General features: G+C 38.8%; 1 protein-coding gene across 4 annotated transcripts in view; it reads left to right on the forward strand.

The window, feature by feature from the left end:
* STXBP4 (syntaxin binding protein 4) overlaps positions 1 to 16,144 on the forward strand; it is a 141,859-nt gene that overhangs the window by 26,070 nt on the left and 99,645 nt on the right. For all 4 annotated transcript variants that reach the window (XM_067463931.1, XM_067463930.1, XM_067463929.1 and 1 more), the window contains exons 9-12: positions 6,464 to 6,570; positions 7,356 to 7,542; positions 11,113 to 11,191; positions 14,318 to 14,412. In XM_067463931.1, coding sequence (XP_067320032.1) covers positions 6,464 to 6,570; positions 7,356 to 7,542; positions 11,113 to 11,191; positions 14,318 to 14,412 — 468 coding nt within the window. The remainder of the gene's footprint in view (positions 1 to 6,463; positions 6,571 to 7,355; positions 7,543 to 11,112; positions 11,192 to 14,317; positions 14,413 to 16,144) is intronic.

Genomic DNA, 16,144 nt, shown 5'->3' on the forward strand with positions numbered 1-16,144 from the left:
AATGCAAATGCTTCTGGAATGGCTACTTTCTTTCAAGTTATTCTACATTTTCTACTTGAGTTTTATACAAATTACTATCCAGCTGGATTCAGGGAATCACTAAGAATGGGTTGGTTCAATCTGAAATAGAAAATGCACCAAAGATATACTAAATGGATGACCAAATGAAAGCATTCTTGCTCTCCCCCATCAAAAATCCACATCTGAAAATGAAATTTTCCTTCAATTCTTATATTTCTAGCATTGGAGAGAGCATAAGATTGAGAGAGAGAGAGATTGAAAATCATTCACAATGAGAATACTTATATTTATTGTGTTCCTGTTCCCTTGGTAATTGTGACAGCTTTTCTTTTTCTTTAGATTTTGTGTGTGTGTGTGTCAGGAGCGACTTGAGAAACTGCAAGTCGCTTCTGGTGTGAGAGACTTGGCCGTATGCAAGGACGTTGCCCAGGGGATGCCTAGAGGCTTTACCATACTGTGGGAGGCTTCTCTCATGTCTCCACATGAGAAGCTGGAGCTGACAGATGGGAGCTCACCCCGCTCCCCATATTCAAATTGCTGACGTTTTAATCAGCAGCATCAGCCGGCACAAGGGTTTAACCCATTGCACCACCGGGGGCTCTTTTTTCTTTGGATACTGTATTTCTAAATGCTCAGGCAAAGTGTTAAGTAACCCAATGCTAGAAATTTGTGGACTGAAGGATAATATCATTTGGAGGGACATAAATGCCCGTATTTGCTCCTTGCCATCACTACTTCCCTAATTTTATATTTGCCACTCAGCGGGCTAGAGAGTAAATCATGATAGGTGCTAAAAATAATAATGTTTGTTTTAGCTAAACCTTATCAGTGGGTTTATTTGATGCCCAAATCCACAAGAGATAATTTATGAACCTGAACACATACATGGTAACCTTATTTTCGCAAATAACATCAGTGACAGAACGATAGCATAAAAAAACCATAAGGCACAGGAATCATATCAAAAGGTCACTGGCAAAGTAATCATGTGTCAGTGCAATTTGGATAGGAATTCTAACCTTACTGTTCCTTACGCTAATTGGAGACGTGACCTCTCAGTACAAGATCCCTTCAGTCTCTTACTTTTTCAAAAATAGTTTCTCAGCTCCCTATCAGTTTTCTGTAGAATCCCTTTTACCCAAGCAGTATTATAAAGAAACAGATGCAAACTTTTTCCATTTTATGAGCATCATTAATCGGGTGAACTGGGAGCAGTGTGTTGAAGAATGCAAATTGACATGTTACAGCCTTTCTTCATAATAATCCAATTAGGTTTGTGGTGTGTTGCCTGTTTGACTATTACTAGACATTAGATGAAATGACTTATCAGGTTCTTGTCACCAACCAAACCATCAGGATGCATCTATACCTGTCACTACCAAAATTATTCAAACACAGGTATTGGCAGTGAGGATATATAAATGCAGTTAGCAAGCCCCATTATGTGTTGATAGAAAAATGAGGCTATATTCTACATTAGGCATGTTAGCTTCATTTTTTATTAAAATATTTCCCTTGGTATTTAGTTGCTTTTCAACCCCATGTGTTAATCCCAGCCACTCCAATTGAAATTAGTGTAAAGTAAAAAAAAACTCAGATTGCAGAATGAAAAGTATTTAATATTAGTTAATAACACTGAATTGTTTGTAATCATGCTAAAGTAAAATGATGTAACTTAAAGTACAGGATTAAAATCAGTTAATTTTACTTAGAAAATAATACTTACTGTTTTCTAATCTGCCTTAAAGTAGAATGAAGTAATTTAAATTAAAGACTAAAGATTAATTAATATTAAATAATATTTAACTGTAATCTGTTCAGAAGTAAAATTATGTCAGTTAAATAATATTTAATTGTTTGTAATCTGTTCAGAAGTAAAATTATGTCATTTACATTAAAGAACAAAATGATTTAATGTTAGTTTGGACCTTGTCGGTCTCCCAAATGATGTCACTGAGAGTATGATAGGGTCAGCGAATCTCAGCATACATCAAATATCTCCATCCTCTTCCTGAATCTGTGGTTCTCAACCTGTGGGTCTCCAGGTGTTTTGGCCTACAACTCCCAGAAATCCCAGCTAGTTTACCAGCTGTTAGGATTTCAGGGAGTTGAAGACCACAACATCTGGGGACACACAAGTTGAGAACAACTGCTCTTACTCCTTCTCTTTCTTGAATTTCACGATGTGGAGGCTACATGGAAGAACCTTCTGAATCTGTGCAGTAGGGATAGGATCTATGCGGTCCTTCAGATGTTGTTGGACTGCAACTGAGGCCCCTTCTACACTGCCATATAAAATCCAGATTTTCTGTTTTGTACTGGATTAAAGGGCAGTGTAGACATATATAATCCAGCACAAAGCAGATAACATGGGTTATCTGCTTTGATAATCTGGATTATATGGAAGTATAGAAGGGGCCTAACCCTAGTTGGTGTAGTCAATAATATGGAATGCTGGTAGGTGTAGGATCTAAACATCTAGTTGCCTGCTCTTTTTGGCATTCCCCATGAATGACAGGAACCACAGGAAATGCAACATTCTAGCAGGAAGATTTGGCATTTTTTCATGTCAGGAGTAACTTGAGAAACTGCAAGTTGCTTCTGTTGTGAGGGAATTTGTCGTCTGCAAGGACGTTGCACAGGGGACACCCAGGTGTTTAATGTTTTACCATCCTTGTGGGAGGCTTCTCTCATGTCTCCACACGGGGAGCTGGAGCTGACAGAGGGAGCTCAACCCGCTCACCCTGAATTCAAACCACTGACTTGTTGATTAGCAGTCCTGCCGGCACACGTGTTTAACCCATTGTGCCACCAGGGGCTCCTTTTGGCACCATGGGAACTACATTTCCCATGGTTACTGTTGGATGTGGACACTGATGGATGAATGTAAGATACTTCATTTATTTGCTGTTATTGGAAGTGAACTTTGTCTGCATGTTGTATGCAGGTGGTCCCTTGGTATCTGGTTGGACTTGGTTCCTGGATCTTCATGAATACCAACATTCTGGGTGTTCAAATCCCATTATATATTTTACTATACTATAGCGTAACAAAATGGTGTCACTTACATAACATGGCAAAATTATGATTTGCCTTTTGGATTAAAAAAAAATATTTTCATCATGTGAAAGTATTTTTTAATGTGTGAAATCTCGAGTCTGTGAATGCTTGAAACTGGGTACGGAGGACCAACCGTTAGAACCTATCAGTAACATATGTGGCTTGTTAGAGAAAACTTTAAATTTCTGTTCTCAAAATATATTGATCTGAAGAAAATTGTCTTGAATTATCCTTAAATTATAGATTTTTAAATATATATCTCAATAATATTAGATTAGACAGGGATTTTTTTTCTGTGATCTAGTTTCAAATATGGAATATTATGTTTGCCACCAGAGGTCAGCATTGTTGCTTGTCTCAAGATTCATTTGGCAAATAAAAAGAAGCATTTTCATTTTGTAAAAAGGGAATATTAAAGAGCAAAACAGATGCTCTGGTTCAGTTATACAGTAGTGGAAGTTATACACCAGCTTCTAAAGATGCAATGCAATCTGTATTAGCAACTTGAGGAACAGACTAACGGATGTATCGAGATATATATATATATAGAGAGAGAGAGAGAGAGAGAGAGAGGATGCTGTTGGCAAATACATCAATAATTGGTAGAAATAGTTTTACTGTGTTTAAACACATAGTTAGTACACTTTTCTGCACAAGACATCAAACCAGAGGAAAAGAGTTTCATAAGTGCCTCCTTCCCTTCCTGTTTCTTTCTGCATTTTTATAAGTGAGTTGACCTCAGATGGTACTGAACTGATCTCGCCGTACCCTGTATCCAACCTTCAGTCTCTTTCATTGTCTGAAGTGATGCAATTTGTGGTCCAACATACAGCGAGATTGTGAGGTTGAAGGAGTGTCCCTAAATCAGGATAAAGGACCTTGTTTGCTACTTGCTTATATTTCTGTTTTCATAAGTGAATTGACCTCAGATGGCACCGAACTGATCTCTTTGTGCCCTATATCCAACCTTCAACCTCTCCCACTCTCTACGGTGATGAAACTTGTAATCCAGCATACCTTGAGAGTGTCAGTAGAGGGTCAGTTGAAGAAAGGTCCCTAAATTATCAGTGTAAAATCCCTTATTTGCTGGTTTCTGGTCCAAATTTTCACCAAATTTGCCCGCAGAGCTGTTGCAACCAATTCCTTTACCCCTCACGCCACCTCTCTGATACAAATTAATCCAGCTCAGAGCAGGATTAACTGGTACAGAAACTTCTCACAGACTGTCTGTGGCTTAATTCTAAAACAAAACTACCATCTGTGTCCAATTTTGTGCCCAGTGAAATTCCTCTGACATCTCCCTGATCTGTACTATTTTAAAAAATCCCAGCTCTATAGCATTAACGCAATCTATCTAGATAGTAGTGCTATCTCCTTGCTAGTACATCTAGTACTGCCAGGTGATGGTGATCCATATTTCTACATTTCATATTCCTTCCATATTCGTTTGTTTTTCCTTTCATCCTCTCACTTCTGTAGCTTTTCCATTTATTAGTGTGCAGAAAGCCTAACAACCCAGCAACTTCATTTAATATATTTCTGAACACCTGCCTTAAATATCAAGGGGTTTTTTTGTGCCATGAGTGACTTGAGAAACAGCAAATCGCTTCTGGTGTGAGAGAATTGGCCATCTGCAAGGACATTGCCTAGGGGATGCTCAGATGATTTGATGTTTTACAATCTTTGTGGGCGACTTCTCTCATGTCCCTGCATGGGGAGCTGGAGCTAAGAGAGGGAGCTCATCTGCACTCTCTCCAGATTCGAACTTCCAACCTGTCAGTCTTCAGTCTTGCTGGCACAAGAGTTTAAAGCATCACACCACCAGGGGCTTCTATCAATATTCTACAATATGAAGTAGGAGTTCCAACAATCCCACTTCTTTTCTCTTGCATTGCAATTAAATACATTTTTGAGTATGAAAGTAACAATTACTTATCTGGATTTGGCCTGTTGCCCAAAGCAGAGCTACCAGACTGGACTACATATTCAGAAGGGAAAATGTATGCAGTGCATCTTTTTGGGGAGATTGTAGTAGTCACAAAAGCAGACAAAGGCATTGTATTTGTAATAACAGACCTCCCCTGCCATGCCTCACATGTCAGCTGTGCTAGAATTCCCTTCTTGAATGTACATACAGTCTATCCAGGATTTTTTCTGCTTTGGACAGAACACTCAAGAATGCTCCCATCTTACACCCAATGGGAGGAAGCTTCACTGTGTACTCTTAAAAAAACATAGCAATTTTGCTATTATAGTTTGCTTTCTTTGCATATACAGTTAGTTTATGTTCATATGAGTTTATACATTACAAAACATTCATTTCTCTTGAAGCAAATGCTTGCCATCATAGGAGAATCCAGCTACTCAGTGCTGGTAAATTCTACTGAGTTCTTTTAATCAACTGCTTTTAAACAATGTCTTGTCGAAGGCTTTCATGGCTGGAATCTCTGGATTATTGAGAGTTTTCCAATCTTTATGGCCATGTTCCAGAAGCATTCTCTCCTGATGTTTCCCCCACATCTATCGCAGGCATCCTCAGAGGTTGTGAGGTTGGAAATTAGGCAAGTGAGGTTTATATATTTGTGGAATGTCCAGGGTGGGAGAAAGAACTCTTGTCTGTCTGAGGCAAGTGTAAATGTTGCAATTAGCCACCCTATTAACATTGAATTGCCTTGCAGCTTCAAAGCCTGGCTGCTTCCTCTCTGGGGGAATCCTTTGTTGGGAGGTGTTAGTTAGCCCTGATTGATTTTGTCTGGAATTTCCCTGCTTTTTGAGTGTTACTCTTTATTTACTGTCCTGATTTTAAACAAATGTCACTATAGTAGCTTCCCCCAGCTCCTCAGTCTGTGTGTGTGCACGTGAGTGTGTTGTATGACTTGTTTCTTATCAGCAGCTTCATTAGCTCCCTGCAAAATAAGAAGACATAGGCCCTTTTTACACTGCCATATAAAATCCAGATTCTGCTTTGAAGTAGATTATATACTGTGTAGACTTGTGTAATCCAGTTCAAGACAGATAATGTGGATTGTCTGCTTTGGCCATCTGGATTATATAGCGGGGTAAAAAGGAGCCCCTGCTCATGGCATGTAGGGAGAAAGCAGAGCAAAAGGCAAAATGCCTCTAGCATCAACAGGGTCTCTGTATGCAGCAGTCTTCCCCTTCCCAGCCACTCTCCCTATTTGCATTATGACAGGGTATAAAAAGAGAAGGCCAAGTCTGTCACCTCAAGAAATCAATCCTAGCTAATGATATTTCTCATACAGTGGGAGAGATTGAATAACTCGGCTTTCCTCGGGATTTATAGATTTAAGAAGTTTTTGTTGATGTCTTTGAAATGATTGTGAAAACCACTTCTAAATGTGGTTCTTATTCTTCTTGCTAGGATGGCCGACTGAGACCAGGAGACCAGCTTGTTTCTATTGACAAGGAATCTTTAATTGGGATCACATATGAGGAGGCAAGAACTCTAATCAACAGGACAAACTTGAGGTAACTACTGTTGTACAGAGCCAGAGCCAAGGATACTGTGTTTTCCTCCCTGACTCACGCCCCATCTTTACAGGATAGATTTAGTCAATTTAGCCTTTACCCTCTTCAATATAGAGAGAATTGTGAGGTTGTATTGACGGAATAAGAGCGAAATATAAATAAAGTATTATTATTATTATTATTATTATTATTATTATTATTATCTTTTTCTGGGAGAGGTTGTATGGCTTTTCTAAGATTCCCAAAGGAGAAAGGGAGTAATGAGAACAACTATTCTAGGACATGTTCAAAGCATCAGTGCAAAAGAAGGGTGTAAAACGAGACTTTCACTTTATAACTTAAATTTGTGTGCATGTAGTAGAAAATTAAGAGAGAAATGGTGCTGGGAAACTATTAAGTTCCTCTAGTTGTCATTACTTGATACATGTCATCTTTCATTTGGTCATGCCAGTTGGGCTTTTTAGCAATAACATTTATGTGTTGGTTGTCTTCCCTTTGCCAGACACTTGCAACGTCACATTAGAAATAATAAAACTGGAGCCATATATCCTTAAAAAAAGGAGGAAAAGGGAAGGAGAGAGGAAAAGAGAGACAGGCAGAAAAGAAAAGAAAAGAAAAGTACACCCCTGCAATAAACTATGTCTACCACTGGGTTTTATTTGCATGGTAAACTTAATTTACTACATGCAACATCTGGAAAGTTACAACCATATAAAACAGTCTTTATTGTTACAATAAAAGTATAGTATATGATACTTGTGTGCAATCTGTTATTGTTCATTTAGATCAAACTCTTCTTGGGAGATTGCTTTCATTCGACATGAGACTGCTCCCAACCAAGTGGAAAATCTGCAGTCCTTCTCTAGTCAGTTGCCTTCAGGTGGTTGTAGACTGAAACCTATTCCATTGGTGATAAGTCCAGTTTTGTCTCCCACTGACAACACAGCTTCAAAAATATCCCTTCTGAGTGTGGTGAGTAGCCTCTTTAACCTATGTTAGGAGTCCAAAGATAAGAGTTTAGCTAACCTTATAAAACAGTGTTGAGAAATGTGAGAGCCTCCAAATCTTGTGAACGTCAAAAGCCCCATTCGGTATGTTTTATGTTTTGTCACCATAAAGGAGAGAAAATGCCCCAGCAGTCCTTGTCATTGATACATGTAATAACTGGATTGATTGATTGATTGATTGAAGGAGTTACTGCTTCCACTATAAACATGGGAAAACAAAGATGTTTCATAAATTAGATGATGCATCGATCAGACTTTGAACATATTGTATTGATTGTGGCCTAAATTCATTTATTCCAACTAGAATTGCGTAAATTCTGTTGAATTAATGGGATTTGTGTACTTGATGACACATCAAGTTTCCATTGGTGTAATGGGTCTGCTTTAGTTGGGATTAACAGTTAGATTTAGGCCATTTTTTTCTGCTGGTGCTCTTAAGATAGTTTATAATTTAAATTAATGATATGTATAATTGAAATGGTACAAAAAGGGCAACGATTGGAAGAACAAATAAATCAAAAATTTCAAATACCAATACTTGTATAACTATTTATCATGCCTGTAAATGCCAAGTGGACGCTGCAGGATATTGTTTTTAAAATTCTATTCAGTCATTAGCCCTTCTCTTCAGACTTCAGTTTTTTGAGGTGCCTTTGACTAGATTATGAGGATCTTTCAGCATTTGGAGATGCATAAAGTCATCCCCATAAGAGAGCACCAGAATGAACTCATGAAGTAGATAAATTATTCACATTCTGTTCTGAGAATTAATAGTGAGCCGGTTGCTTTGTCAGAGATAAATCTTGAGCACTAGCCTTACATGCTGTGTGGATATTAGGGGTAACTTGTACTTTGGATGGAGGAAGGGCTGAAAACTCTCCTGGAACTTTCCTTGTGAAGCACCTTGCAGTTACCCAGTATACGAGTGTGATTGCATGTACGGCACAGGCAATCTTCTTTTTTACTCTTTTAAAAATATTGAAATTGTTCATTTTTCCACCTCTTCCCTTGAGAATTTCATTTTACCTTGCACCAAAGTCTCTATAACTCAAATCCAGCAGAATAAATGTGATAGGACATTTGGTGAAAACAAACTCATTCTTGAAGTGGTTCCCTCTGCTTCAGTATTGTCTGAACTGAAGAGCAGCTGCTCTGCAGGATTGGACTTGTGATCATTCATATGCTGGGCCACCGAGATAGATTGTACCTCTGGTGTAGGATTTCTTAACTTTGGGAACATCAGAGTTGTCCTGGAGGACTGTGGGTAGACTTTGTCCTTTAAAAGTATGCCATTTTTTTCTTCCTGTACCTTTACATTTTTTGTGTCACTATGGCTTGAAGGCTAACAATCCAAATGTAATTTTTTTTTATTCACATTAGTTTATTTAAATGAAATAGTTTTCTGAGCCAACAAAATAAATAGGGTGCAATCTTTTGTGTCCTTATCACTCCACCAGCTCAATAAATATCTTGATTAATCTATTTGCCCCAAGGAACTGGGAAATTGTTGTTTCTATTCAATGTTTGATGTTTTGTCTTATGTCTGTTATAACAGGCTGTGTTTTTTATTTAATTTTAGTTGCTAAGTCATAATTTGTGTTTATATGTTGGATTGTTTAAATTTTGTTAGTATAGATGTATTGTTGTATTCAGGCATTGAATGTTTGCCTTTTATGTTTGGAATCTGCCCTGAGTACCTTTGGGGAGATAAGAGCGAAATATAATAATAATAATAATAATAATAATAATAATAATAATAATATCTTTTTCTGGGAGAGGTTGTATGGTTTTCCTAAGATTCCCAAAGGAGAAAGGGAGTAATGAGAACAATTATTCTAGTGAAAGACCTGTAAATAGGTATAATGTCCCCTCTCCCTGCAATTTCTTGCTTGCCCCAAGTTTTCTCTGAAGTATGTCTGGTGGAAATGGGGATGCCTTTTTCATGTCAGGAACAACTTGAGAAACAGCAAGTCGCTTCTGGTATGAGAGAATTGGCCGTCTGCACGGATGTTGCCCTGGGAATGCCCGGATGTTTTACCATCCTATGCGAGGCTTCTCTCATATCCTCACATGAGAAGCTGCAGCTGACAGATGAGAGCTCACCCTGCTCTCTGGATTCAAACCACCAACCTTTCGGTCAGCAGTCCCGTCAGCACAAGGGTTTAACCCACTGCACCATCAGAAAGGCTGAAGGCACTACATAGCTAGGAGGGGGCTTTGCCCAAACTGAAGTCCAATTGTGTAATGTTGGATCACATACAACTCTTCCTCAAACCAAATATTTTTGGAGAGAAAGAGTTTCAGAGGAAGAATTGAGAGTTTCTGTGCCAGGCATGCTGTGTGGGCTGGTTTTCTTTCTTCAAAGAGTGCCAGCATCCTTTCTTCAGTCTTAAAATGGATGAACTGATCCATCTTTGAACAGATAACAAGTTCTCCAAAGGTTTCCCAGATCAAAGCAGTGTCTGAAAAATGTGCTCCTCTCAGAAAGAAAAACCTAGCACGAGCCATGTGGCATCTGTTGGAGACATTTCAGTGAAATGAATATTTTATTGGGTGGTTTTTGCTTTTGATAAGATGCAGCCATTATATTGGGATAGGCCAACCGGGACTGCAATGATACGTTTATTAAGAAGTAAGCTGTTGAGCAGAGTGGAACTCACTTCCAACTAAACATGCATAGGATTGCTCTTTAACTAGTTGAATTCCCAGCACTCTTGGGGAATACAACATTTCCTTGAAAGAGAACAAAAGGGAAATAAAAACAATCTTCTTTGGAAGAATGATGTATATGTTAACAAATCTGATGGAATGCATCATCATTAGCTTTTGTGGGTTTTTTGTCTAGCTTGATGTTGTCAATTGGTCCAGCTTGTAGAATAAATTGCTTTGCATTGGCACATATAGATGCCTTCTTGAGCCTCTTTTAAGCTCTGCATTTAGCTCTGTTCTATCAGTAGGGTCATAGGATGAAGCAAAGAGGAATGGCTTGTTGGTAGCAAGTGAGCAAAGCTGAAGCAAATGTGATGGGCACACTACTTGGACTGATGCTATCTGAGGAACAGTCAGCAAAGCCCAATCTTCCAAAAAGGTTGCTGATCCTTGTTCTGGGAAAGGCATGAATTCATCTGTGGCCTTATAGAAGTTGTTGACTGAAACTCTTCTTCATCCCAATCAGTAATACCAGTCGTTGGGGATTACTGAAGCAGTAATCCAACAACTTCTAGACAGCCATGGATCCCTACATCTGCTTAAAACAGCATCCATTCTGCAGTGTAGATGCATTCTTAGTTACAGTAACAAAAATAAGGCAGTAAAGACTTGTGTTTTTTGAAAAATGAACTATAAGAGCAATTGGAAACTACTTAGAAGCATTTTAGGTAATAGTTGTAATTAACTGTTTTAATTAATTTTATAGGTTTTAATTAAAGAGCCATTGGTTTTTGATGTGTGTTTGTGTGTGTTCAAATGATATGTTTTCTCTTTGGTCCCTGACCTACTTTCATAAATGGCACTTCCTATATTTTCTCTTTCATAGACAAAAGCTGGTTTCAAGAAGAGAGAGCAATCTTCAGCATTTTCTGCAAACAACAGTGCTGCTGACATACCTGCTGGGGGTAAATACTCATTCATTTGTTTTCTCTCACCATCCGTTATTTCTTTTTTTACATTAATAATGTGTAATGTATTTTCCATTTTAAAAGGCCCTATGGGGTCATTTTTCTCCTGCATGAATGAAAGACTAAAATGAATGACTTCCCCAGCAGCACAGTAACTGTTGACTGCTTTGTGAGACAGCTGAACAACAACGGACAGTCCAGTACTTATTTATTTACAGATGCCTTTTATGTCATCGGCTTTGGGTTTGTATTTCGCAAAGTCTGCTCTGAACTTTAGCTTCAGCAGAGTTGCCTTTCCCAAACTGACATAACCTAGATGTTTTGGACTACAACTCCCACCATCCTTGCGCATGGTCTGCATTAGCTGAGACTGATTAAAATTGCCATCTAGCACCAGGAAAGGGTGCCAAGTTGGAGAAGACTGGTGTAAAGTTGCATGGTTCCACCATGTTGTAGAAACTTAGTATGAATGGATCTGTCCAGTACCTAGAGGACAATGTGTCACCAGTGTTTTTCTGTAAAGGGCTGGAATATGCATTGAAGAAATAAATAAGGAATTAGTTCATGAAGAATTTCAAAGTGTGAGTCTCCTGCAGTGAATGAAGGGCTCCTCTCTGAATATATCTGGAATAGTGCCAGCATTTGCCATCACAATTCATTATCACTAAAATATTATCCCTGGGTGCTCTATAATTTAGTCCCAGTTACCGAAGTAATATTTAAATGGAATAACTTGGCTGGAGTCCTGCATGAACTGCTCCTGAAAATTCCCCAAACACAGCACTGCATGAGGCTTCTTCAGCAAAGGTTCTCTTGGGTATGTTGAACGGCTCGCTGAAGGTAGATTTATTCATTCATTTATTTATTTATTTGCTATACTTGTATACCGCCGTTTCTCAGCCTAGCCGGCGACTCAATGCGGTTTACAACAACTTATAACAAACAACAGTATACAGTTTAAAAGCATAAAAACATAGATAGCATTAGTAGTCAGTAGGTTCATTTCTATTGCATATTATGCAGCACCATATATCCAGATCTGGTTGCCATAGAAACTGAGCCCTTCCCATATTATAGCATTCCTAATGTATACACATTTTGCACATGCATATTGGGGGTGGGCATTAATTGAGGATTAAAAGGTAGTGCATTTTATATTTCTCATCTGACAAGAAAAATGCATCCTGTTCTCCCAAGTTAGAGGACAAGATCACCTTTGAACAACACATGACAATAGACTCTTGTTTTATGTCCTCTGGTTGCCCCTGTATATATTAAAGGAGGACACTTTTTTAAAAAGGTGAGCCGTTTACACACATGCATTTTCCATGCATTTTGTTCTTGAGATAATGCATAGTAAAGATAAAGCTTTCCCCTAACATTAAGTCTAGTCGTGTCCGACTCTGAGGGGTGGTGCTCATCTTCATTTCTAAGCCGTAGACACCTCCAAGGTCATGTGGCCAGCATGACTGAATGGAGTGCTGTTACCTTCCTGCAGAAGCAGTACCTATTGATCTACTCACATTTGGATGTTTTTGAAATGCTAGGTTGGCAGAAGCTGGGCCCTATAGCGGGAGTTCACCCCACTCCACAGATTCGAACCACCAGCCTTTCGGTCAGCATGTTCAGCAGCTCAGCGGTTTAATTTGCTGCACTACCAGGGGGCCCATCTTATACTTAGATGCATATATAAGTATAAAGTGAGAATTGGCTTGGTGAATAGTGTAAATGCAAATGACCTTAAGGGCTTTATATTTTGCTCAGAAATGAAAGGTAGGTATAGTTGTCTCTAGGTTTCCTTACAAACTGAACCAACAAAAAGCAAGTTTAAATTGTGCTGGATGCAACCCTGACCCAGTCTAGGGGTGTGTCAGAAATCAATTAGTGCTCTTGTCATTTTGGCCAGATTTGTGGCTAGCATTGTTATCATCTCCCTGAACTGGAGGGAATTTGAATCTGGTATAGTTAGCTCCTTCGCCTCCCTCCCATTCACCCAACCCCTGTTGTCATTTGTGGCAGATATTATCCAGCTGTTCTGCCAGCAGATTTCTGAAATAAGCTGGTGGAAGAACCTTTTACTTGCAGAATAGCATTTCTGATAGGCAAAGATGGCAGAAGATGGTTGTGCCTAATTGTAACCTACAGCCAATACTGCCTCTTTATGAAGCATTGCCTGTTTTTGAATCACATGTATGGCACACGTGAATGATAAAATCATGCTCTCATACAGTATGCTATTCTAGACTTGCCTTATGTCAGTCTTGTGCTAACTGCTGCATAAAATATAAACTTGGGTAGATTTTGGGAGAAGAAAGATTTTGTGCAGACCCAAAGGTCACTTCTGGATAAGAGTGCAAGACAGGGTGCAGGAAATAGGGCCTCTACTTTTTTTTGAGCCCCCAAGCCTCCCTCAAATCTCCTCAAAGCTTCTGGATCCCCAAATTGTTGGTCACACTATTTCTACAGTAGTGATTTACTTGGAAATTTATCTGAACCCCTCCCCCAAAAACTAGCCAAATATTGACCCAAACTCATAGAAATGAGAGCTAGAATTCACCAGATTTTAGCTGCAGGTGTGGATAATCTCAGATCTATGGAGTTGAAAATCAACCCCCTACATTTGCTATAGTTTGAGCTCATCTGCCACAATCCTTTGCTTTACAAAACACTAAAAACTTTGCAGATGCTTTCATAATCCTTCCCTGCCCTGTCCCCTATTGGTGTCATGTTGAAAAGAGGTGTCACAGGGGCTAGCCATGTGCCTGTGGCATGATATGACCTTTCCTGTTTCAATAATGCCTGTTTGTTTCACGGCACCTTTACCAGTTATGCTTCACCTTTCTGTGTTTTATCCTCACCACACACTCTGCCTTGGTGGATGAGTACAAAAGCTTAAGCAGTAGTTCAGCAACATTCATAACTTTCCATTTGAGGCCTTTAATAAACAATTGTATCTTGCTTAATATTTAAGGAGAGAAAAATAATAAACATTGGAGTTGATTCAGGCATCTAGGCGATTAGCTTGACTTGTTTGAGCAGCAGGACTTCAGCACACATCCTTCAAACAGGGGGAAACAAATACCTATTAGATTTCCAATTAATGTGCAACCTGTTGTCTCTTAGCTCTTGTCCCCACCTGGAGTGATGATTATGGACCGCAAAGAAAGAAGATTTCACTAAACCCTACAGTTCGTCTCAAAGCAGATAAACTAGAGATGGTAAATATATCTCAACTAATTCTCTTTTTCTTTCTTCTGTAATTTGGTGACAGAAAGATCCTAAAATACATATTGCTTCAAACCAAATTACTATTTCACTTGGGTACATAATTTTCTCATCAAACTTCTCATTTGAGATGTTGAATGTGTACCAATGTCTGATAAAATTATTTAGAAAGTACTGAAATTGTCTGGCTGTTTTCAGAATTTCATGCTGCAATGAATGTTATGGTCCTATTTTGTTGCCTCAGAACTGCCTCACTAAGAGTGTGTGTGTGTGGGTGGGTGGGTGGGGAGGATGGGGCGGAACAGGACAGGACAATGCAAGATATCATCTTTAAAATGGCATTCACACTCTAACCAAAAACCCAGCAATAGAGCATAAGATCACCCGATCATAAAGCTCAAAAGCATAGTCTGGAATATCAGTATGGAAGGAATCTTATAGCACCATTGAGGCTAACTGAGAGAAAGAAGTTGACATATAAACTTTCGTAGACTTTGTCTACTTCCTCAGGTGTTTGGGATAAACCAATGCCTACCAAGAGACCTTTATCAGAAGACATACATCAAACATTTGGGGGGGGGGGAGGGGGGAGTTGCAGAACACTTCAGTTTCCCTCTGCACTCTAACCTCATGTTTTATCTCTTCAATATAGGACATGTGCCTTCCTCTTAAATGAATAATAATAATAAATAATAAATAAAACTATTTATACCCTGCTACCATCTCCCCAAGGGACTCGGTGTAATATTGTTATAGTAATATTGTTTCTGATTTTTAAATTGTTGGTATGCATTGTCTTTCCTTTTACAGCTGCAAGATTATTTCAAAACACCCTTTAAAGCTCTGTTTTGGTAGTATCCGTCTGCACCCAACAAATTGGTATCTCAACAGTTCTTTATGAGTACTTTAGGTCTCACCAAATCTTCTGGCTTCTCTTGTTTTGGTTCAGTTGTAGGGTGTAACATCTGAAAGACTCACAGTGATGCCGTATTTTTTTAAAAAAGCAAATACTTTGTATCACAAATCTTGAAAAACCTCACTTGCACTTAACTCTTATTGAAATTAAGAAGGCAAGATAACAATGTAACTAATTTGTATCTCATAGGTTTCATTGGGATTTTAGTGTGATGCTGCTTTCTTTGACTTTGGCCATTGTAATCTCCCACCAAGTATTTCCCCTCTTTCTCAATTTAAGATAGTTTGTTTTCTAATGATCTCTAAGATTTGCAATACAGTAGATTACTCTAGGTCTCCAGTAACTGGAAAGTTCCCATTTTGGCCAACCATCATAAGCACTTGATGGCTGAGGCATGAAATTGTTCTATTTGTTCTTTGCCAAGTAAAAGAATTTCAGCAAAGTTTCTTTGGACAACTTGAGACCTCACACATAGAGCGAGAGAGACCTGAGTAGGAGCATTTTATGCTTCTGAAACCGAAGAAAAACGTCTGATTTCAGGGACAGTGTTGAAATGATTGCAAGAATGTTCACTTTGGAAATGTCGTCTTGCAACTTGCCAGCCGTTTTTACAGGCTGCAGACCTACTTTTCCCCAATCTGTATTAGAAGCACATTACCGATTGGCTTTTCAGTCTCATGGACCAGCCACTGCTGGACTTGGTGCAACACTAACACTCAAGCAAGTTGGTGGACAGTCTTTTGTGATGCGTAGGAAGACCTTTGATTGGAATGAATAAATATTTTGACTTCCAGAGGAGGTGAGATGAC

The sequence above is a fragment of the Anolis sagrei genome, chromosome 2 (genome assembly GCF_037176765.1).
Source record: "Anolis sagrei isolate rAnoSag1 chromosome 2, rAnoSag1.mat, whole genome shotgun sequence".
Taxonomy (NCBI): domain Eukaryota; kingdom Metazoa; phylum Chordata; class Lepidosauria; order Squamata; family Dactyloidae; genus Anolis; species Anolis sagrei.